Source organism: Diadema antillarum, unplaced genomic scaffold, assembly GCF_040938485.1.
Source record: "Diadema antillarum isolate AM-2024a unplaced genomic scaffold, OU_Dant_1.0 seq00000415_RagTag, whole genome shotgun sequence".
Lineage (NCBI taxonomy): Eukaryota > Metazoa > Echinodermata > Echinoidea > Diadematoida > Diadematidae > Diadema > Diadema antillarum.
The window spans coordinates 713,163-737,515 of NW_027271401.1; the positions used below are offsets into that span (position 1 = coordinate 713,163).

The window sequence follows — 24,353 nt, forward strand, 5'->3', positions numbered from 1 at the left end:
ATCTCTGTCATAAAGTACAAAATAATACCTTTTAAATTATATATATATCACTACATAAAAAGGTATATTTTTATATTGTCAAAAGAAGCAAAATTTTTCTTATCATTCTCTTTATTTTTCTTGACCTTTAATCGCAAATATCTCCATTTGGCAAATATGGACTTATCGGATTTTGCAAACAAACTCTTCATATATATATATATATATATATATGTATATACATTTATATCATGTATTCATGAAACGCCCGTTGACAGTCCGAAGAACAAGTTGTGGCTGTAAAGTTAAATTATACACGATTAAGAAGGTTTAAACATCAGCGCGGGGCAACATTTCAAATTTTTTATAATTGTTGTTTTTCATATGTTTCTTTATTTGTCTTAACAATTATCTTATTATTTACTTTTTATAACTTATTTTTCGTTCTCGAATTACTTTAATATTCAGTACCGGACAGTGGACAGCATGCATTGAGTGACTCACCAAGAATAGGATTAAACAGACTGAACAGGCAGGAATGCGAAAAATCAAATGAAACTGAAATACACAAAATGATGAACGCACATCCACACTCACAAGTGCAGCCGTTAAGTGCAGTACAAATTGCATAGCTCTTGATCACAGTAAGTCAACCCCCTCCCCCCCCCTCCACACACACATACGCACACACCCATTTAATTATACAACTCACACAAACAAACCGCGAGAGTGTCGAGATTTTGACAAGTACGGGTACCAGCTCGACGGACACGTACGTACTCGTATATATGATCTGTCACCGCGTATGTGGCATGACGGTGCACACGACGAATGTGGCACGCATTCTGAATAAGAAACTCACCGGCACAGACCGTGCTAACAGTATCCCTCGTCACCTTGTGCCCAGCAAAGTACTTGTAGCAGACGACGAAGAATTAATAAGCGGCGGGTGCTGTTTAAAAGGAGCACGCGTCCTCAAATTTTGCATTATTGTCACAAGCGGTGTCACGACGACAACGTCTGGATGTTACGTGTGCCGTGGCTACCGGTAACTGTTGCAAGTGCTTGAATTAATCGGTGAGAGAACACTTTCACGCTCAGTGGGCCGCTATGTTCTCTTGACATCCAGTAGATGGTTTTGATTATTAAGTGATTCGCAGCAAGGAGAAGAGAAAAATTAAAGCGTTCTCTTTACTTCGGATTATTACGGTTGTTGGATCTCCGACTGTGCACATTCAGAACAGCGCAGTGCATCTAAGCCCATACCGCAGTTGAGTTCGTTTGGACTTTGTACTTGCAGGAACACACTTGCATTTTGGTGAGTTGTGATATTCTTTCTCTTTTAGGTCCGTCATAAGTATAACGCTAAGACAGAGAAAGTTTTTGATCTACATCGTCTTGTTATTCTCTTGGTAGCGTGTTAACTCTCTTTTCTCTCTTTAAGTTGTGTTACATACCGCAAGCCACTGACAGCTTTTGGTATATAGGCCAATAAAAAGTTTGCAATCGCAGTGAAACTCACCCTTCAATTCAAGTCTTTCCCTTTTCTCTCTTTCTAACTTTCACTTTCACTAACTTTCTCTCTGCCTGTCGGTATGTCTGTCTGTCTGTCTGTCTTGCTTTCTTTCTTTTCCCTCTCTCCCTAACTTTCACTTTCACTAACTTTCTCTCTGCCTGTCGGTATGTCTGTCTGTCTGTCTGTCTTGCTTTCTTTCTTTTCCCTCTCTCCCTCCTTGCCATTAGTGTATCTTTCACCCAGATTCTTCTTTAGAACATCATGCTATAGTATTGACATTAATAAAATATTATTGACATTCTTTCCGCATCAATTTACATTCTCGAGTAAAGTGAATGTTAAAAGTAGGGACAATCCTTCCACTGAGCAGATGAACAGACGTATCTATAGGTATGAACTTTTAAAATATGGTTCGATTCAAAGTAATATCTAAAATAGCCATTACAGACTTACGCCGCAAGTGGTAACAGCACAAACACAAAAACTGGCCAAGGAAAGTGTTATTCGAAATCGAGTTGATGCTCCTTCTCATTATGAGCTCATTATTGGCCTTTATTCCAAGATTATAAATCGATTACCCGTACCTGATGTCAAACTCGCTGTTCGAGCAGGTGGGTGTGGGCCGAAGTATACGGTATAACCATGCTATTTTTTTTTTCCGGCACATTTCGTGCGTGCAAAAATGTTGGGATTAATGTGTAGAAAGATATTCTTGAAACAGAAAGTGTTTTTTGTTTTGCTCTGCTGGAAAAACGCTTACTCCCTTACCCCCTGAGATCTTAGGGGGAGTATCCCAACTTGACCTTTGGCAACGAAAACAACCTCTGGAAATACAATTGAAACAAAGAAGGGAAGGCAACAGCACCAGCCCTGTATGACGAAGATATTTCTTGCCAGACACACTGAGCTCTTGACATTTTGGCACCTAAATCCACTGTCTGCCAGACAAGGCACTTTCTCTATATACAGCTTTTACAACGGCATAAGGTACAGCCAGGGAACTTTATTAAGCTCCTTGCTATGACCAATGGTGTGCTTACCTTCGAGCCACCTTCTTTAACCTCTTTGGTACAACCGCTCCCAGATAGCGATCGGCTGTTCGATGAAACTCCTCATTTCAACAATTCCCGTCAATTCAAGAGGTTTATGGACTCTGTTTATCTGTATATAGTCTTGATGAACAGCCACTTTTAATTATGTTTAATGCTCTTTCAATCGATTATCTTAACACTACTATTACTACAGCCATTAGTAATGTAATGAACACAACTAATAGGGTTGGAATTTAGTGCGTCAAGAACTGTTGGCATTTATCTTGCGAGCTCTTTGTTTATAACATTATTGCCTTCAAAGATATTCGTGAGCGGGATTTGCCTCCTATGATTAAAAGCAGCTCATTTTAACATAAATCTCTCCGCCTTGAGCTTGCGCGTTCCAAATACGACGAAAAGAACTGCGGAGTTTACACAAAACGTAAGGACACGTTAACACTCGGCAAGACATCTTCGGCGTGAGATGGATCGAAGATTCCGTCCATCCTTGCTCTCAAGTCACTCAGTCTTTCTTCAGAACGATCATGTCTTCAACGCATTGCAAATATTCGTCAAGTCCTCGGAGGGGTAAACGCTGTTTCATGTTGGCAATCAATCCCAGTCGATTACTCTCTCTGTAACGGACGAATAACATCTCCGTGGTTCTCTTGAGATTTTTTTTTTTCTCATGCTCCTTTGGCTCTTATATTTTCCTTCTTTTTTTTTTCTTCTTTTAACAGCTTTCCTCGAATCGAATCGAAAAACAGCAACGAAAGGGCAATGTTTTTGGTAGAGAAAGTCCGTTCTCTGAAACGTTTGTTGTTTATATCACAACGACGGCGCGTGGAATCTGCATTTTGTCCTTTCTGATTGCCTTTCATTTTGATTTCTTTTCTTTTCTTGTGGAAAAATAGTGTTACCTAATAGTAAGTTTCAATTGTAAAAGGAACATTCCAACCATGATATTTTAGCGCAAATGAACCAAAAGAGGGGGAAATTGGTTCAATTTTATACGGATGCATTTTTTTTAGAACAGCAAATATGCCATAATAACACAAATATACAATGTCTAAATGTCATTCAAAGAACATTCATGTGCATAAACACATATACATAAATCTATGTGTACACCATACTAATATTTGCATACAAGGATATCTCTCTAAGAATATGAAACAGAATTTGTAACAACAAAATTAATGATATTGACTGAAGAAGACAGTTAATGTTAGTGTGTGTGTGTGTGTGTGAGAGAGAGAGAGAGAGGGAGGGAGTGTGGGTGTGAGTGTGTGTGTGTGTGTGTGTGTGTTGTGTGTGTGTGTGTGTGAGAGAGGAATAAGTTTAAGTGACTTCATTCCATTAGCCTCAATTCTGCTGGACGTTTATGGTGTAATGGTACCTTGAAATCGAATCAGTGTGCGAAGATGGATTTAGGCAAACAGAACTATATTCGCAAAGGAGTGGTCGTTAGAAATAAGCCAGTACGTGCCGCCACCGTACCCAATATCGACAAATCGTGAATTCAATGAACTTGTTCTCATTGCAAAAATCTAGTGGAAAACCCAGATGCTAGTGTATCTATTGCTTTCTTATTTGGTTTATATCGTTGTTTGTTCGTTTGTTTTTTTGAACGGCTTCGTCGGTGAGTGCTTATAGGGAAAGAAAACTTGAATCATTTCTCTCCCTTTTTTATGAAGGGGGGGGGGGGGGGCTAACAGTCGATTATCCACGTAAACGGTATATACCGTCCTGTCATTGTGTTTTCATCTTACGGTTTCAAATGAGCTGATCAATAACCTTTCCCCCTCTAATCCAGTGATTTCGCTTTTCTTTAAATGTATAATACTGACCTTCAACCTTTTTCTTATCTTTTTATCATTCTCCTTTTTCCTTCATTATTTTGTCCTTCTTCTCTGCTCCCTATTCTTTCTGTACACGTCGCTAGGTGATTGTTCGAAAAATATGAAACCTTATTTCTGGATAGACTTATAGTGCTTTGAGGAATCAAGTTCTCGTTAAATTCTACACAGCAGATCCCTGCATTCTTTGAATTTCCTTACCTAAGCTTGTGGTTTTTCATGATGAAGGTAGTTTCGATCTTTTCACGGCCATTGCTTTGAACAGTGCCGAGATTGTGTGGAAGGGGATAAAGAAAATAAAAACAGCAACAACGAAAGAACAGAATCAAAGGAAGGAAAAAAGAAAGAGAAAAAAAATCAGGGCCCATGAATTGCTAGACTGGAACATGTAGAGACTGTACATTGCCACAACAAATCACCGTGGGTACCTTGTGCGTGATAGTTGCCTGAGGTTTTGAGGAAATTTGAACAATATCAACCGTTGATTGTGTAAGTGACTGGCCTATCTTCCAAGGTTATGGCTTTAAATCCTGTTGACTGAAACATTTCCTTTTCCGATCCCAGGTACCTTTTCACTAGTAGTAGTATTTCCGGGCTCCTTGCAAGGAAATGACTTGTGGACTGGACATGTTTTTTTTTTTCCCCGTAGGTGGCGTTTTTTTGCTTTTATAGGTAAGCACTATTTGGGCACCCGTCCAGCTTCATCATGAATATTCATCATCTACATAATCCGTTATACTGTTGAAATACATAATTTTTACATTTCCCGGCAGCGTTTTTACATTTCCCGGCAAAACTGAACATTTTTCCATCTCTCGGCGAGACGTTTTTACATTCCCCGTTGATGCAATTTTTCGAGATTTTTACATTTCCCGGCGATACGTTTTTACATTCTATGGCACCTATCCAGCGTTCTGGGCACTTATTTTACAGGATCTTACTTCCTGATGATTATTCATGATGAAGCGGGACAGGTGCCCAATAGTGCTTACCTTATGATTGTAGCCGTAATATCATACTCTGTTGGCTGTGAACACGGGCCACCATGGATTACTCGTTTTGTTTTTTGTTTGTTTTTTTATTCAATAAGATAGGTAACCCATACAGCACGTTGGCATATCTTCAACATATTATGTACGTGATACCTGTATGCAATCTGTTACTCGCATAAACACGCAAAGACTGGGAGTTCACCTTAAATCTTTCAATACAACCCTGGCTCTGCATGTTTATCAATTGTATGCATGAGAAGCATCTAATTTTCCTTCAAACTGATTGAGAAATATTCGTAGTGTGTGTGTGTGTGTGTGTATGTGTGTGTGTGTGTGTGTGTGTTTGATGGTGGGGTATTTTCAGACGGAACTTAAGTGGGATATATGCACCATAATAATCGACTATAAACTGCAAGTATAATGATCAATGATTGATGAATTTACGGAAGACCGTTACATTTTTTTTTTATCATTGGCCTGCTCATGATTATATTGTCAGAGAAGTTAGGCAATTTTGTTGCTTGTTTTGATAGCTTCATTCTATTTTTGGTCACCCAAGAGACTTGGTGTAGTGTTTCCTGTCAAGTCCCTAGAGGCACACTACATAAAGCGGAAATTCATTCTCGAATGAACTCCATACTGGATTTCGTTTCCGCAAGTTTCATATTTAAAAGCGGTCATGATAAATGTACTTTCATTTTTCCTAAATATTTGTATTTTAAACACACCATCCCCCGCAGCACCTATTATACGTTATCTCCCCCCCCCATCTCTCTCTCTCTCTCTCTCTCTCTCTCTCTAGCGTGTTTGTGGATATGCTTGTATAAGTGTGTATGGGGGCGGGAGAGGGGGAGGAGATTTGACTCATTGTCTTTTATCAATTTAAGAAGATCGTTCTTTGTATATAATATCTTTCTACATCTACTTTCTTTCTCTATATTTCTCTCTTTTGGAAGCATAGGATACTCCGCCTTCTTTGAGCACGATCTGTTTCATTCCTTAATTGTATTGTATTCTTACTTTTCAACATTTGTTCAATGATATTTTCCAGTTTACTCCAAAGAGCCATTCGACTTGTATGTAAGTGCAGTTAAACTCACAGCTAAAGATTAATAATCTTATGCGCAATACCAAACAAATCCTGCAGACAGTTGATACACAAAATGGTGAATGTTACAAAGGGCATTAGTAATGATTATATACCTCATATATAGATTCCTCTCATCTGATTGGTTAAAAGTGTAGTCATGAAAATAGCTGTGCCCCATTTTTGATCAAAATGACGTCATGATTTACTCTGCCCGGGGCATAGAACCAAGGAGGTACTAGGCGATCTCGCCTAGTACCTCCTTGATAGAACCAACTGTGCCCTGTGAATAGGTTTGGAGACAGTTGCAACCCCGTACACATAGATCACTCATATGTACGCACCTGTCCACCAATGATACGACCGCCGCGCTGTCGATCAGGGTTGATTACGAGTGCTGTAAAAGAGACTAGAATCTATTTTTTCGGTATCTATATTTCGGAATCTATATTGTATACAAAATACATGTATATAAAACAAAAAATGACAGCTTAATATTCGGGGCACAGTTAAAATTATGTAGGCCCTCGGTGATGTGAAAACCATGCATAGTTATGGTTTTCACATCACCTTGGGCCCATAATTTTAACAGTGCCCCTCATAGCAGCCATTATATGTATAATGTTATTCACTCGATAAAGCATGGACCTATATGTATAGGTCCATGGATAAAGTAACTTTGGGACGACCTGAAACACACAATCTCCTTAACCATTGGTCTAAGCTTTACTTCAACGAAACTGTCATTATGTGGAGCAACAGCCGGTGCAATGTTGCTTGTCGAATCAAGACCTTACCTGTGTTTCTGTGGCGAAATTGTTCCTCACATTTCCAGCAAAATCATTTCGTTAAATTAACATACTGATGGATTTCTTATCCCCTACCTCATAAATTCAACAAACCAAGGATTCTGATGGCTCAAGCGCTTTCCAAACACACACACACACCCACACACAAAGACGCATCCCCCTTTCAATTGCAAACTTGGTGATGTGCAAGCCCGTCTTGCCCACGGGTTGCATTACAATCTAAGGTGTTAAACAAAATCAGAATCCTGCTTTTCTCTCCGACCTCAGTAACTCTCGAGTGTGAAAGGTGCACAAGCAGCCGCTTTCTAGAAGGTGTGAAGTCATGTGTCACCGAGGAGCTATACGCAAATCACGACGGGCCACTGACAAGGCACGATTAGGCCAGGACGTGTTGATGTCTGATTTGATTAGCCCGCAAATCCATTCCGGTTTCTAGTTTTTCTTCCAATACCGACGCATCCTCCTCCTCCCCTGATTCCCTGGCGCAAAGCTTGCAGGAGACAAGATGTACTCAGTTGACACTATTCATCAGTGGAAACACGTTCTGTGATGCACTTAATATTGCCCTCCGTGGGACGGGGTTTTGTCAGGGGAGGCAGATCACATCAGAAAGTAGAACTGACCGTAAGGAGGGCGAGGACATCTCGTCCTATCGAGGAGTAGATTACTTAGTCGAGAGCAAATACCCCTGTCATGCGCAAAATTTTGCCGACTAATCAGGAAGGTGAGAACTGCCAAAGAAGAAAGAGATAGGGACCACAAAACAGACAGAATGAGGGGGAAACAAACAGACAGAGGCAGAAGGATAGACAGGTGGAATTTAATATCTGCAGCAGAATTCCACCAATATTTGATGTATCAACAAAGCTGGAATAGGAGCTATGAAAATCACATCAATCTGTATCGTTGTAAACATATCATGTTCAGGCATACACCATTCCCTTTGATATAAGGCACATTACCATGTTGATGAAAGGTAAGACCAATGCTTTATACGTTTACTTATCCAAGTGATCTCTTAGGTTAATGCACTGTCTACAGAAATCAAGGACTTAAGAACAATTCAAAAGACAGCTTGCCCGGTGAATCAAAGACATGCAACAAATAATTAGTTGTCAATCGAGAGAAAGATACCAATCACCCAATTCATGAAGAAGGTAAATCTCGCTTTACATTGATTTCCTGAATTTCAAACTGTTTTTGTGATAGATACCCACCGACTTTATTCCTAAAATGGTATGTTACCGACTCCAAGACGAAGTGTATGCACATGCTCTTGAGGCATTTTTTTTTAAAGGGGAAGGCTAGTAACTGATCAGTGGGAATCAGTGGAAATGCTGGGAGATGATTGTTCCAATCCTTATGGGATTCATTCAAGAGTTCATTGTATATCTATTGTTGTGTGAAAATGATTTGCTTCAGAACGGTCTCATATTCAAGTAATGTGCAGATTAATGCTCCGTCACTGACCAGGGACGCTAACCTGGAAGCATTAAACTGCACATTACTTGAATATGAGACCATTCTGAAGCAAATCATTTTCACACAACAATAGATATACAATGAACTCTTGAATGAATCCCATAAGGATTGGAACAATCATCTCCCAGCATTTCCACTGATTCCCACTGATCAGTTACTAGTCTTCCCCTTTAAACTGTGACATGCATGATGTAAAATTAGAAGCATTTCAGGCATAAAACTTTCGCGAATAGGAGCCGAATGTTTTCGTCGCTTCATGAAAATAGAAAGAAAAAATACTACTGAAATTTAATGCTTTTTAAACAAAGGATCTTTCGAATGCGTTTTATACCATCAAAAATCTTGGTTCCTCGCAAAATTCATCAACGCTTCATGCACGCGAAAACTTCTAATTTCTAGTTTTAAAGTAAAATTTACATTATACAGTCTGGCGTGCAAGAGTGGGGCAATTTAGTAAAACGATATAAAGGTAAATAAAGCTCAATATAAATCATAAAAATGTGTAGGGGAGGACGAAACAGAAAATGCTAAATTTCACTTATTTAAGTCGGAGAAACCTAATGAAAAGTCCATACGTTTTTATAGAGTTGGTCCGTTGGGAAAGAGAGAGAAAGATAGAGAAAACAGAAAAAAAACATCTGAAAGTGGAACACAGGGTCATTCACAAGCAGATGACGTATCCATGGATTTACATACTGCTGGAAACCGGCGTAGAAAAGTGTTGCAGCTATGTAATTGGCGTGCTGCTGACAACGTAGATTACACTGTTCATCACTCATATTACTTTAAAAAACGTGATGGGCAGATCCTCTGATTGATGGTTAGTGATATAAAAACCACCACTCTAGACGTCAGCGTGGTTGAGAGACAATAGTATCCCTGGCTTCGGGCTTTCTGTTTTCTTCTTTCTTTCCCATTTCGTCTTTTTTCGCTCCATCTCTTTCGCTCCCTCGCTCCCTTTCTTTCCCCGTCACTCTCCCCTTTCATGAGCAAGATACTCGTCCGTTATTGTCTGATGTGCAAACGGTGGAGTTATGGATCGAGGTAATGCTCTCCCGGGAGGGTGAAATTCGTGGATATTTCTTATCTCAGAGCTGCGATGTTGTCCCCGTGCGACTCCGTTCATCTCTGACCGAATTAACAGACGACGATTGCACATTGGATCGATTACCGCTAGTGTCGGTTATTACATCCGATCATTTCATCGCGCTGCGACCGCGTTCTTGCGCATAGGTGTACGTACAGAATACCGCGTCCGGTGGGATCCGGATCAAATGTTATGTCTTTGCTTTGTACGGGATTGTATGCTGTGGCCATCCTGTGTTATTCCTGTGGTGTGCCTTTGCTTTGTTGTTCTGTTTTTGTTTTCTCCTGTGTTTTTCTTAACATGAGACCATCGTCTCTGATGATTCCTCTAATGCTCCTCCTGCCCAACATGATTTATGTCATGGAGAAGAAAAGAAGAAAAGAAGAAAAGAAAAAAAAAAAGAAATTATTTTTTGAAAAGATTTACTGCACAGTTCCACTCAATGTGCGAGTTCCCGTGAGAGAACTTTGCTGTTTTCTTTCAATCGGCAACGAGTCTATCTTCCTTTATTCAGCCTTCTAGTCTACAACCACTGAGGCTTTTGTAACACGGCAACCAGTTCACTGCGATAGGGTCATTCCGTCTGCTTTTGCATAATAAACAGATATCTTGGTGGTTGCTGGTGTTGTTGTTGGTTTTGGTCCGTTTTGGTCCGTTTTTGTTTGTTTGCTTGCTTGTTTGTTTGTGTGTTTGTTTGTTTTGTTGAGGGGGGACTGGTCGGGTCTTGAGAGCTATATGTACAAAATCTTTTTGGTAGTTTGCCGGTCTTTGTCTTACTTTGGCGTTGATTATCGAAAGATAAACAAAAAGTGGATAGTGTAATTAAATGGAAAGAAGAAGTGCGACGATTTATCCAACATTCTTCTTTTAACATCTGACACTTTCTTTGTATTTCATGCAGACCGAGATGGCTTCTCAACCACTGATGACGACAGACACTTTTGTAACGGGAAATTTCAGCGACGGTGTCGACCCCGCCCACGTCGTTGGTGGACAAGAGCTCGGCAATCAAGTGAGCATCGTAGCCGCCATCTTCCTCCCGATACTCATCATCATAGGTGTCGTGGGCAACGCCTTGGTGTGCGTGTCCGTCATTAAGATCCACAAACTGCGCACCGTGGCCAACTCCTTCGTCGTGTCGCTGGCGATCTCTGACCTGGCCGTCTGCGTGATCGTGCTCCCTTTCGGGCTCTACGAGGCCTGGAACTACGGCAACTGGCACCTCGGCGACATCCTGTGCAACACGTGGCTCACTCTCGACGTCATCCTGAGCACCGCGTCCGTCTGGAATCTCTGCGTCATCGCCGGTGACCGGTGGTTGGCCATCACGAAGCCGATTTGGTACGCCAACCGTAGGTCGGCGAAACTTGCGGGCATCGCTATCACTATTGCCTGGGCCATTCCCGCACTCCTGACGATCCCCTCGATAATCATGATGCACGTCGTCGAACGGGGGGACCCTATGTCGTGCTACCCACACGTCGACCCTCGCTACATCATCTTTATGGCTATCGCCGCCTTCTTTTTGCCCTGTTTCATCGTTCTTGCCGTTTACATTCGGATCTTCATCGCCGCTCGCGATCACTTTTTGCGAAAACCTTCCGCTGTGCGCAACCGAAAGCAGTCCACCCCCGACGTCCCAGTCGATAGGGCCATGGACAGTTTGGCGGATAGCAGCGGCAACGCGAACGCCTGCTCCGTGGTCAACAGCAACGGGAGAGCCGAGTACAGTACCATTGGCAATGGGGCCAACGTCACCCAAGTGGCCTACGCTCCAGGTCGCAAGACCAGCAGCTCGGCTACTGGGGAGAACTCGGTTGGCACGTTAGAAAATCGGCATCTGAAACGCCGTACTTCGCGAATCCCACGCATTCACGTCAATCGCGAGAAGAAGGCGGCGATCGTTCTATCGATAGTTGTGGGTGCGTTCATAATCTGCTGGCTACCGTACTTCACAGCGGTATTGTTGTACGCATTAGGATTGGTGATGGCTTCCAAAAACACATTCGTCGCCTTCGCATGGCTAGGATGGCTCAATAGCATTATCAATCCAATCATTTACACCGTTTTCAATAGAGACTTTAGGAAGGCGTTCAAACATGTTCTTAAGTGCGAGTGCAGTAACTGGATCGGCAATCGCTGGAGTTCGACCTCAAAATAGGAGGCTCTTCTGCATCATTTTTTGAGATGCCTTAACGAGCCAAGGGAGTTGGAATATAAACGCTGACTCTGTAAAAAAACGCAGGACATTATCATCACTACATGCCCAAAATTATACTATTGACAATGGTACTGGAGACAATTTATTGCTCCCCGGTCTGCCGTCCGTCTCAATCTGTACGCCTGCAGGTACACCAGCTATCACCAACGCGTTCATGGGAAATTTTGTTTCGTAATATGGGCTGTAAAAGGGTGAACATGCACGCATTGTTGTTGTTTTTTTTTTTTAAAAGAGCCTCAAAGGTCAATGGTCAAAGGTTACTGAATTGATCAGCGATGTGATTAGCTTGGACCGTTTATTGATATCTACTGCGATGTGGAGGGACGGAGAGAAGCTATTGGCAAAAAGTAACATTCATTAATGGAGTAAATCATTAATATGTCAGGATCAAAGGTCAATAGGGTTGGAGGTCAAATATTATGGTTACTTCCCCTTTGGATACACGTGACGGGTCTTAATAGTGATGAATGTGTGACAACGTTACGTTATGCCAGTGAGCTGCCACACGCCTAACAAATTGCTCCAGTTCGACAAATAAAGTAGGTTGATGATCTGCTGCAGTCGATGATATTGTACTGCAAGAAAGCTTATGGATTTCTTCGTCATCAGTTTGTGCATCACAGACTCACTGGAAACTAAAAGTCGATCATACTACATGTAGTTCGGCTGAACAAAACGAAAACTTGTCGAAGACGCAATGCGACGCTTACCGTCATTTTGTCGCCGAGACTTTCCGCAGGAACTTGATGAGACGTTTGTTGTGTACGCGTTTGCTTGTACGCGCAACCATCATCCAAAGACGCAAAACACGGAGGATTATGTTTTTAAAGAAGGAATATAACCCGAACCACATGAACGGTGCCTGGTGGACACGATCCGTATTGTGAGAACAATGAAAACAAAACAATAACGGCAGTAGCAGGAACGCGTCATAATGTAAAAGGAAAGCAAAAGACGTGCCAAACTGTGTGAAGTGAGCCCACCGTCAGCTGTTTTGTGATCAGATGAAGATAGAATTAATGATCTCGTTTTGTTGTTGTGTCTGGTGTTTTGTTTGCCTGCGGATTTTCTTCGTCCACTCGCGTCTGAAACTGCTTTCGATCAACGACATCGTTTTGAAATTTTTATTTGGAAATGCTGGCGAACAGCTGGTCAATTTTCCTGGAGGGTGTTTTTATCGGCATTGGCGCGAAAAGAGTGGCAACTACGCCAGAGCTCTGTATCTTCACCACGTGTTCACACTCTGATGTCAGCAGGTCCATCTTTGTGAGAATATGGCGTGATGCGTCATTTCTCGTAATGCAGAATCTTGATCTCGAAGTCGGGGTTAGTCATTGTTTCAGCAATATGTCAGCAATTTGTGAACTCATGCTAATGATACTCCCCTGTATCCCATCCATTTATTTTCCTCTTTCTTTGTTGATTTTCTTGTCATACGCTGCTGGACAGTAGTTGTTTTCCACTTTCATAAAAAAAAAAGAAATCATCTTGGTCATTAGCATATGGTATGTTGTGTATTTGTATCTGAGACACCCAAACAGATACTTCCATAATATGGATAAAGTGGTGTTTTTACGTAAGTGTGTGTGTGTGTGTGTGTGTGTGTGTTTGTCTGTTACGCGCATGGGTTTGCTTGTGATTGTGTGTTTATGTGTTTATGTGTGTATGTGAACGCGTGTGTATACAAGCGTATGCGTGCTGGACAAGGAGTGGTTGGATAACGAAACGGCTCTCAACTATTTGTTTGTAATGATCATCAGCTCCTTTAGTTCATATCAAACACAAATCTTCTGCGATTCTATCTTTTCATCTTCGTAAGAAGACAATGGTTGTAGTTGAGCGAAAAAAAGAGAGAAAGATATGGACCCCTTAATATTATCTGTAGAAAAACTTTCTGTCATTAAAACTTGTATGTACAATATTCTTCCTGTGTGCACTATCAATGAATATAATTATGTAAGTCGATATTCCTGAAAACTTCGCATTATAACAAGCTACTTTTGATGTTCCCACTATTGATAGAGAGTTATAGCGGTACACCATTTCGAAGTACGGTATTCTTTATTTACAATTCACGCATTTTACACTGTTTTTGGAAAGGGACACGTCGCTCATTAGAATTTAGCACAAATCATTTTGCTTTAAAATAATGCACCAGCTGTTTAACAACGGAGTTGATATCGGCTGCATCTTTGTATAAAGAAATGCCAATGGCAGTTTGATCAGTCTTTTAATCCGTTGAGGACGGACTGATTTTGCTGTAACACGTGTTTTCCATAGTCACCTGCCCGAATATTGTTGGGACTCGTTGTCAACGGCTTGAGAGTAAAAAAAAATGGAAGCATTATGTTGAATCATAATAAAAAAGGACAATGCTTGTGTATTATGTAACATTGCCCTTCAACACAAGCCAGTGACTTTTAAGAGAAGAAGCTTCAAACACACGTGTGCTTTAAAATTGCTGATTATACAGTCATGAGTGTGTGCGACGCCATTATTACGTCTGTATCGTCGTAGACCTGAGACAACTTGTTTGCAGCTAGAAGGTTCGGTGACCGATATTCAATAAAGCAGCACAGTTTGATTTCGTGTCCGCTTGTGCCCATCTGTTACGAGGGTTCATCGAATAGCGTTTACTCGTAACAGCAGCAATTCGCTCGTTTGTCCAAGATAATTATTGCACGGCTGTGGCACTTGAGCAGGTGTTATTTGAGACAGCAAACTCTCCATGTTAATGGGTACAAATATTTAAACTTATGCCTCAGCCAATCACCTTATTTTGGGCTTTTTTTTCCCCTCGGGTTCAACGTCTGGCGACGCCGTCGGGATTACATGCTGCTATTAGGGAGCAAGTAAAACGTACGCACCGTATTAAGGGATGCGACGCGTTGGCTCATGCCTACACTAGTGCAATTTGTAAATACTTCCAGAACCAGCAGGTTCTCTGTTTAAAAGTCTCCTTACTGTTTTGCAAGCAGCAGTGCTTTGCAAAGTAGCGAAGTGAAGAAACACGTGTTCAGCTGACATGAATGATGCTTTTCGAGTTGTATCAGTGCTGATAAGGTTTGAGGTAAATTGACTTCGCGGTTGAAAGTCACTAAAGTTTGGATGGCGTTATCTGACTTTATACTTTAGCCCCCACCGTGAAATGATCATGAAATTTTGACGTAGAGGATTGAATAGTCGACTTGAAATATGGCACAACAAGAGTGAATGGTCCCAGGTCAAGTTTAAACATCACTCTTTCATACAGGGCTTTAAATGTCATGTTGCCAGTAACTTCAGCAAATGGAAGCTGAACTGACATTTGAATCGGTTTGATAGGTAGATATAAACTTGAAATAAAACGTTCTGCATCAGAGTGTGTAAAAAGTTAAATTTCAAGCTCAGTGGTCAACGTCAGAAAACACCATCATAATCAACAAATAAAGGGTCTATAGCTGTGGTGAAATATGTGATGAAGACTCTGATCGCAAAAAAAAAACGTGTTCTCCCTATTCTTGTCAATATGATATAATTGGGATTGAAAGTGCCAAAAAGAATAATACTAAGAAAACGCGGAATATTTTAACTTTCAAGAATTATAACTTCAAGAATATTTCATAGTATGCAACAAATAAGGTATCATTGGTGGAATTTTATTTTGCTCATTGATGATGGACTTACTTTGAAAAAGTGTTTTAAAATGGCGCGTAACCCCTTTTACGATAAAACTCATCATAATGCAGTGTTATAGTGTCTGCTTGAGAAAACATTTCTGCAGACTGTTCTTGGGGTCACATTGATCCAGTTCAGTGCGTGCTCGTTTTATTGCAAACCAGGGAGTTTGACACCAGGGTCCGGTTTCATAAAACTTGTTATCAGTAACAAATGCCACGTTTCTGTGTTAAATTTGCTCTCAGCCAATCAGATACAGGGATTTCAGTAGCTTATAACAACTATCGTAACTTATTATTGATAAGAAGTTTAATGAAACGGGGCCCTGTGTTGACGGGAATTTTGTCTCTTTAGCTGCGAGAGGCGTTACCTTCGTACGTAATTTCCATGCATGTCATGCATGTCCACTTTCGTCCGTGTGTTTCATTGTGCTTGTTTTTTCTTTGCTAGGATCACGTGATTGTCACGATAATCGAATGAAAGAGTACTTGTTCTGATCTGGTGCTATAATGTGTATATAGTGATCATTTCTGATTGGTTTGTTTATGTCAGCGTCTAGAAGCTGACGTACACACTGTAAATAGATGACAAAAAGAAAATGACCTGTGGTATCCAGCCATATTCGCACATTAAAAATTTGCTCATTTTTGATTTGGTATAATCATTTGATTCTTGTGTGTATTTTGTGATGCTTGGTAAGTTGCAGTTCATTGTTTTAAATGTTCGCTATTCCGAAGGTTGGTTGATCCGGAAATACAGAAGAAAAAGGAAAAGTAGAAGAAGACAATGTTTCTCTTTCAGAAAGTTCATTTTTCCGAAAATGAACAAAAACACACACGTCAAAATAGATAAAAACAAACAGACAAACAAAATAGACGCTCCTTTTTCCGAAGTTTTGTCGATCCGAAACAAAATAAAGTTTACAATTCCGAAGGTTTGTTAATTTACGCACCTCATTTCATTTTTTCACTAACGAGCCTTCGGAAAAGCGGCTTAAATGTGGGATTAACAACTCCTATCTCATTTTCGGATTAACGAACATACCAACATAATGATATGAAATTTGGGCTTTTCCGATACAAAAACGAGCTTTCGGAAAATGAACCTTATTTCATTTTCGGAACCTTGGGAACAACGAACATCACAGACAATTATGCACATTCCTTTTTTGGTCCGGATTTTTGTGCTGTAGTTGGCATAAAAACATTGACGCTATTCGGATAAGAATATTTGGGTCAAAAACCATTCAATCACTTAAGCCATTCTGCAAACTATACCCTTATACACCTTCGGCAAGGAAAAAGGAATTTCATTGGAATGAAGTTAATGATTTCTTTCCCTTCTTTTTTTTTTTGGAAAATCGTCTCGAGACATGAATATATTAACAGCTGTAATGCACTTACACACACACAAAAAAAAAAAAAATAAATAAATACACATAAATCACACACAACGATTCTTTCTCGATTATTCATGCCCCAGTCCATCAGGACACCAATATACAGTCGCATACGATTTGCTTGTTTGTTGGTTGTTTGTTTGGTTCTTATGTGTTTTGTTGTTTTTTCGTTATTGCTGTTTTTTCTGTCAAAGAAAAGTGTGTAACGAAGGGTTTGACTGATGTTCTGTGTTTGAGTGTGTGTGTGTGTGTGTGTGTGTGTGTGTGTGTGTGTGTGTGTGTGTATGTTTGTGTTTATAGGAATGGTACAGTATTGGTGGAGATGAGAATTGCGCTTTTAACTTTTTGTGAGATACCAACAAAACACTTATGATATAGTACAGAGCATACCATTTTAAGAGGAATTCAAAGTTTATATGATGAAAATCGGGTTTGGAATGGCTGAAACATCCAAAAACAAAGTAAAACAAAGCGATCGTAATAAATTGTGGGTTCCACACTTTACTAGAATTGCTCTTTTTCGGATATCTCAGCCATTTCAAAACCAATTTTCATCAAATAAACATTGAATTCCTCATAGAATTACATGCTCTTTCATATTTCGTAAGAGGTATCTCATTATTTCACCAAAAATGTTAGAAACCTGAAATTAGGTCTAAACCAAAACTATACGATCCTTTTAAAGACAATAATCATGCCTTAGAAAGTAAGGGCAATGTCATTAGATTCTAATGTCACATTATATGATTTCGTCAAATATTGAGATGATAATACGAAAAGTCAATCTGAAAGATCATCTTTGCACAAAGCTTGATAATATTAAAGGGACCATTTGTGAACAACGTCCGTCTAAAGCCTTTTTTATCATAACAATGTGTGACCCTGCATCACAAAACCGCCAAAAAGTTGTCATCTGCAACGACATTTTTAGTGAAGGATAGACTCTGAAAGAACAGACTCTAAGCTTTAGAATGATGAATCACTGAATGCAATCGGATTTTCATAACGTTGTCATCCCACAAGCCTGACATCCACGAGTCATTCGACCCTCGAACTCGACATTGGAAAAAAAGCTCCATGAGTCATACAGCCAATGAGATCGACACTGGGCTATAAAATGCCCATGAGTCCGACATTGTAGGAGAATTTGTCCTAGGGATCTGACACTAGGCAACAACAACAACAACAAAAAAGTTCCACGAGACCAAAACTGCGAAAATTAACCCTGTGATATAATGTCGGTCTCATAGATTATTTTCTTCTTCTTCTTCTGTTGGCGAGTGTCAGACTCGTGGGGTTTGTAAGAACCGTGACCCTTCTCTGCCTTGTGTCAGATTCATGGGCCTTTTGATATCATGTTCCTAGTGTCGAGCTCGTGGGTTGTAGAACTCGTGGGCTGTATGACTCGTGAGCGTCGGACTCGTGACGTGCACCGCTCCTTTTCTATCTAAACGACGGACAGTAAGGATAAATGAAAATAAAGGAAAAAGAAAATAATATTAATGTGACGTCTGAAGAAGACGTTTGTTGGAACGTAAATACGCATCAATCTCTTCTTTTCATTTTTTTGTTCATACTGGAATCGACGCATGGTCTGAAATTCCCATTATGTAGATAATAATAGTAATACACATTGGCAGTAAGAAGGCATACGTCAGTGATTAATTCCATTTTATGACAGATGAGTGCAATCAATAGCTGGCACTCATCACCGGAACGTGGAACACGTATCAAACTTGTTGATTGCTTTAGTGATTGATAATCCATGATGGAAGGTGGTGCTGACATGATGGTGAGAAGATGGAATTATGAACAGCTGTATACATTTGCAAACTACATTATCACCTGAGTATGATGAACATTGCCTACGAATATAGAAACACAGAAAATAGATAATGTATCGGTGAATCACTGAAAAAAGCGAGCACATAATCAAATGAGTGACGCATGATTACGTCTCGCTTCATGTTTTCGAAGTCAGTATCGAGTTAGAATAGGTAATTAATTGATTTCCTTCCCCCAAGGAAAAGAGACATTTTTTTTCGCCAATTAATCAGAAAACTCTGACATCTGAAGCTGCGGTCAGAAAGGTTCGTACGAACGTTACTGTTTGTACGAATTCTGGAGTTCGTAGAGATTCGTAGATGGAGCACATATTCTTCCGGCCTTCTTACGAATTTCGTACGAACGCTGTTTAATTCGCAAGAACAACTTAAGACCTTTAGAGAAACGAAATGATTTTCAGTTACACAATGGCCCAAGAATTCGTACGTTTTTCGTAAGAATGCCTTGAGTTCTTCTTTCGTCAGACTTACGGCCATCTTTCGATTTCTTTTTGTCGTAAGATGGTCGTACGTGCAACTCACGGCACTCTCTAGTCATTCGTAAGAAGATTTTACGATTTTTAAAATATTTTGTCAGGTTGTTAAAAAGACGCTGCCGTGTCCTGTCGAAAATTCTGTAACAGTTGAAAGTTTTATACTTCAAGATGGCAGTAGTACCAAGGAGACTACAAATGCAGCTATATCTACAAGTAGAGAAGGAGGTTGTTGTTGTTCAACTCTCCCCCTCTCGCTCCTTCCTCTTCATCTCCCTCCTTTCTCTTCTTCCCCCTCCCCTTTTCCCTTTGATTGCCCTCTCTTTTGGTCCCATATTTAACAGAGATGCCTTCTGGTAAAACACCTAGTACAGAGTGAGGATTCGAATTTCGCGCGTTTGGCTTTATACCCCCTAAAACTCAAGTTGCACAAATTGTGTACCTACGCCTTACGAGTCCCTTACGCACGCCTTACAAACTCGAAGAGTTGTTCGTAAGAACGCCATACGAATCTCCGTTCGTAAGGCATTCTTACGAGAGACGTAAGAGCCCTCTGCAATCACCGTAAGAATAAGGCTCCGAGAATTGTCTCTCGACCCTACAAAATCTTGCGTAGTTCTTACGATGTTCGTACGACGTTCGTACGACCGCCTTACGAAGAGAGGGTTTCGTACGAAGTTGAAAAAATCTTGGACAAGACCATCGACCAGGCTACGAAGTTATGAACTGTCTACGAACATTCTACGAATGCTGGTTTCGTACTGCCTTCTTTAAGAAGATCTTACGAAATTGTCAAAAAATGGTTCGTACGGTGTTCGTAGCAGTTCGTAAAGGCATTTGTGACCGAGCTTTTATTGGCAATCTGCTCACATGAAATAAGAAAATAATATACAAATATAACCTGCTTCCATTATGATTGTTTGTCTCATGCATTTTTTTTTTTAATTTCAGGACAGTGACTTTGCAATGCTAACTACAATAATCAATGGAATTAACGATATAATTAACAGTGGTTTATTCGTGGAATTGGTCGTAGCGCGCCATGAAGTGTGCAAGGTCTTGAACAAATAAAAAATCCTCTCCCATCGCTGCCATCAATTGTAATCATGCAGGTATTACCGACCTGGCTTTCGTATAAAACTATGCAAAATAAGACCTGGGTGAGACTTTACATCGACTCGCTAATCAAATGAACAAACAGGCCTGAAAGCGAATCTTGGGTGGATTACGTCATTCACCTCGACAATGGTCTCTGGTGGCACAATAGGAGGCTTGGGCCGTTGAAGGAAAATCTGTGCAAACTCGGCGATGAAAGGAAAACTCATTAAACTGATTTTCCTCCTTTGTCTGCGTGCTTCATCCCTACAGCCACAAGTGAGTATTGTATTGATTTGCTTTGAATCAGACATGATGCCTCAATCACGTATAATGTACTGACAAATGTATGGGGTAAAAGACTGATGTATTTGAGTGTAAGGTGGAAATGTACGCATTCACCGTAATTAATTGATGAATAAATGAATTCATGAATAAATGATTGGATAGATATATATGCGTACATACTGCATACATGCAGATACACACACGTATCTCTACATGCATACATACACACGTAATCGATTGTGGTATTAGATTAATATAGTACGTGTGATCATCAATAGCTCACATGAGGCAACCCTATGTCACTTTGCAAGAAAGGTAATGCTAACAAAATTACTTGATCACATGAACTGACAAGTTTCACGTCAGCCTTTACGAAACCTTAATGCTTCCTTCCTAATTTTGAATGGTATATATAGGTAATCTCTTTTCGTTTGTTTGCAGAATTCTTCTACGTATTGCAGACTGGGGGGGGGGGGGAGATTGACGGAAAGGCAAGAGAAAGTGAAAAAGAATTATAGTATTCACAATCACGTCCAAAGCAATAACACGATGCAGCTTGCGTTGACAGAACAGTTAATAGTTAATCTTATGGAGTGTAAGAAAATGTTTATTTATACAACTAATCCTGATAATTTTATATTCCATTATAACACAAAACAAAGTGAAGAAAACTTTTTTAAGGATCTATACACAAATACTGAGAAAGAAAAGATACAACCAGTGTTACCGTTTTCTCAGCTTCAATGCATGGAGCACCTATAGAATTTTGTGTTCTTGCTCCTTATGTCATGACACATAACACACACTCATTATGAATAACAATGTAGCCTACAATGTATATTATTATACAAGTATTAACATTTACACACACACACACACACACACACACACACAAATACACCCTCACACACATACATATACTACGCGCAAGTTTCCTTCGAATCTAATAATTGTCACATTTGTGAATTTCATCCTGAAAAAAAAAACATTGTATTTTCATTTATAATCATTTGTAATGAAAAGATTGGTGAAGGCATATCCTTAAGGTTCTGAAGAGTCAAATGAATGTTATATATTATAGGTTTTCCCGGCCAATTTCGCACTTTTGCTGCATTTGATTTAGAAAAATTCAGCGTAGATGACATGTTCGGTAGTTCAATTTTATGATCTCTTCATTCAAATTCATTTTGGAGTATTCAAATTACTTTTAGCCTCGTTCTAATTAACACCTTTTCAATTGAAATCCGTAAAACAAGCACCATTTCGTTATTCGTTCATTCCATTTAGAATGATTATAGTCACGTGATCACGGACATGCTGCACTCGTTCATTCAAATTCATTATGGGGCATCCAATTTAACATCTTTTGCAGTCAATTTAGCACGAATGTTTATGCTTTGGTTCTTTCTTTCTTTTTTTTCAACATTGTTATTGTTTTGCAAGCGTCATTTTATTTCATATTTTCGTACTTTTTAGAGATTTGGCAACAGTTTCTTTTCTTCAATGTGCTCAGTGAATCTTCCAGTCCGAAGATAGTGCATCATGTGGCCACAACATATCTGGCCATTTAGCGCTTTATTCCGAGTGTGTCGGCCAGTTCTAGGAAATGAAGGTTATGATCATCAAATGTTCCTGTAATTCTTTTTCTGTCTTCTTGAGAAATACGTCTGTATCTAACTTGTGACGTCATGACTGTAAGAAGATGAAGTTAATCTGTAGTATTGGTACATGTAGGCCTAAAATGACATGTATGAAAGAAAAGGGGCGTTACAAAACAACAAACTTTGTTATATAGAGTTATATGGTAAAAAATATGATACTTTTACTGCTTAACAGTGCGTGGATGAAACAAAAAGTCACATAGAAATACGCGTTTAAATGTTATCACCTTTTCAAAAAGGAAATAACATGACGTTAATTTGAATGAACATGTTAGGAATTTGACTGCCTATACGAGAAATTGAATGACTAAAATAACCCTTTCGGCCAGTGTTGGCGAATTCGAATGACTGAAGAGCACGTGCCAATTTTAATGCTCGTTTTACGAATTCGAAAGGCACATGTGCAAATTCCATTGATCGAAATGCTAAATTGAACGACCAACTTGCAATTTTGAATGACAGAATGTGCAGTGACGAGGACTTTCGCTAAATTGAATGAACCTTTTATTAAATGGACTGACAAAAGTGCGAAATTAGCCGAGAAAAACTATAGCACCATGATTCATTTTACATGTACAAACAGTAATACACACTATACGGTGGCCGTCTTATGTTAAGTTTGTAGAGGAGCCCAGCATTTGCTTTCCTTTTTTATTTATGCCCAGCACTCTGGTTATGGCTTTCCTACTTAACACGTGTGCGTTTTTCCCATCTCCAGTGGTAATGACACCGTTCTCCAGCAATGGCGCCTGTTATCGACCTGTCGTCTTATTGAGCCTGTAAATGACATACTTTGTCCGATTAAAGATACCATATCGGTTGGTCTTTTTATGAGTTGGCTACTTCGGGAGACGATGAACCACCACCCGTTTATGAGAACATGTAATGTCCAATACTGAGGTGAACAAGATTAGATACCTGTGATCACGTGCAGTTGAAGTTTGTGAAAATCAAACATTTTTGGAGAGCGTTTTCCGATGTTAAAGAGGAACTATATATGTGACCGTGCACCTCAAAACGAACATAAAGTCGCACACACTGATTTTGCGTGAGGACTGTGGGAAATAAGTGAAATGGGTCAACCTAGCCGAACTTGACTTTTTCATATTTTCTGAAAGAGCGGGTCTTCTTTTATATTATGCTAAAATTTGGTATCATAAAACGGGCAGGACAGTGTGTTTTTTTAGCAGTTTATCTCGAACATTTTTGGCAAAATAGTGTGATTAGGTGTGTCTTTAGAATACATTTTTCATTTCTGAAAAACCTTGTCCTCACTCTTCACTTTCAACTCTAATAACTTTTGAAAGGATAGTGCTACTGCTTTGAAAGTTGGCATTAATTATGGACAGAATGTGTTAATGAGGCATGCTTAATTTCAGTTTAATCTGATAATCCCTTTATTGTTGTTACTCTGGTGGTTTACTTCCTGTTTCCTGTCCCATTTATCGCACAGCCAGCGCGGTTTGGCAAAGATTAAGCGCTTGAATAGACACTGCACTTCAGAGCCTCTTTTCTCAGTTCACACTTTTCCTGAGTTTGTGCTTTCTTTCCAATATTTAGATAGGTTAGGAGAGTCCATTTGATTTGAGTTATACATCATTTTAAAGCTTAAAGTCTGCTCTTTCAGAATATGGTCTTAACTTAAAATTCATGTCTGGCGACTTTTTGTTTGTTTTGAGGTGCAGGTCACACACACACACACACACACACACACACACACATATATATATATATATATATATATATATATATATATATATATATATGGGCAATTCCATGGTAACGGAAGGACATTCAGACAGAATTTTCACAGTTTAAAAAAGTACTCTAAGAAAAGTTTGATGGATACAGCATTTTAAACTTTAGAGATGTA

At 39.7% G+C, this 24,353-nt stretch overlaps 1 protein-coding gene across 1 annotated transcript; it reads left to right on the plus strand.

The window, feature by feature from the left end:
• The first annotated feature begins 986 nt into the window (after positions 1-986).
• Positions 987-12,485, plus strand: LOC139732381 (probable G-protein coupled receptor No18). Its single transcript, XM_071643248.1, has 2 exons — positions 987-1,297; positions 10,744-12,485. Exon 2 carries the CDS (start codon positions 10,750-10,752, stop codon positions 12,001-12,003), a length of 1,254 nt encoding a protein of 417 aa, XP_071499349.1. The 5' UTR covers positions 987-1,297; positions 10,744-10,749; the 3' UTR covers positions 12,004-12,485.
• Positions 12,486-24,353: the final 11,868 nt, after the last annotated feature.

Coding starts and splice junctions, on each gene's coding strand:
- LOC139732381 (XM_071643248.1), top strand. CDS start 10,750: ATGGCTTCTCAACCACTGATGACGACAGACACTTTTGTAACGGGAAAT.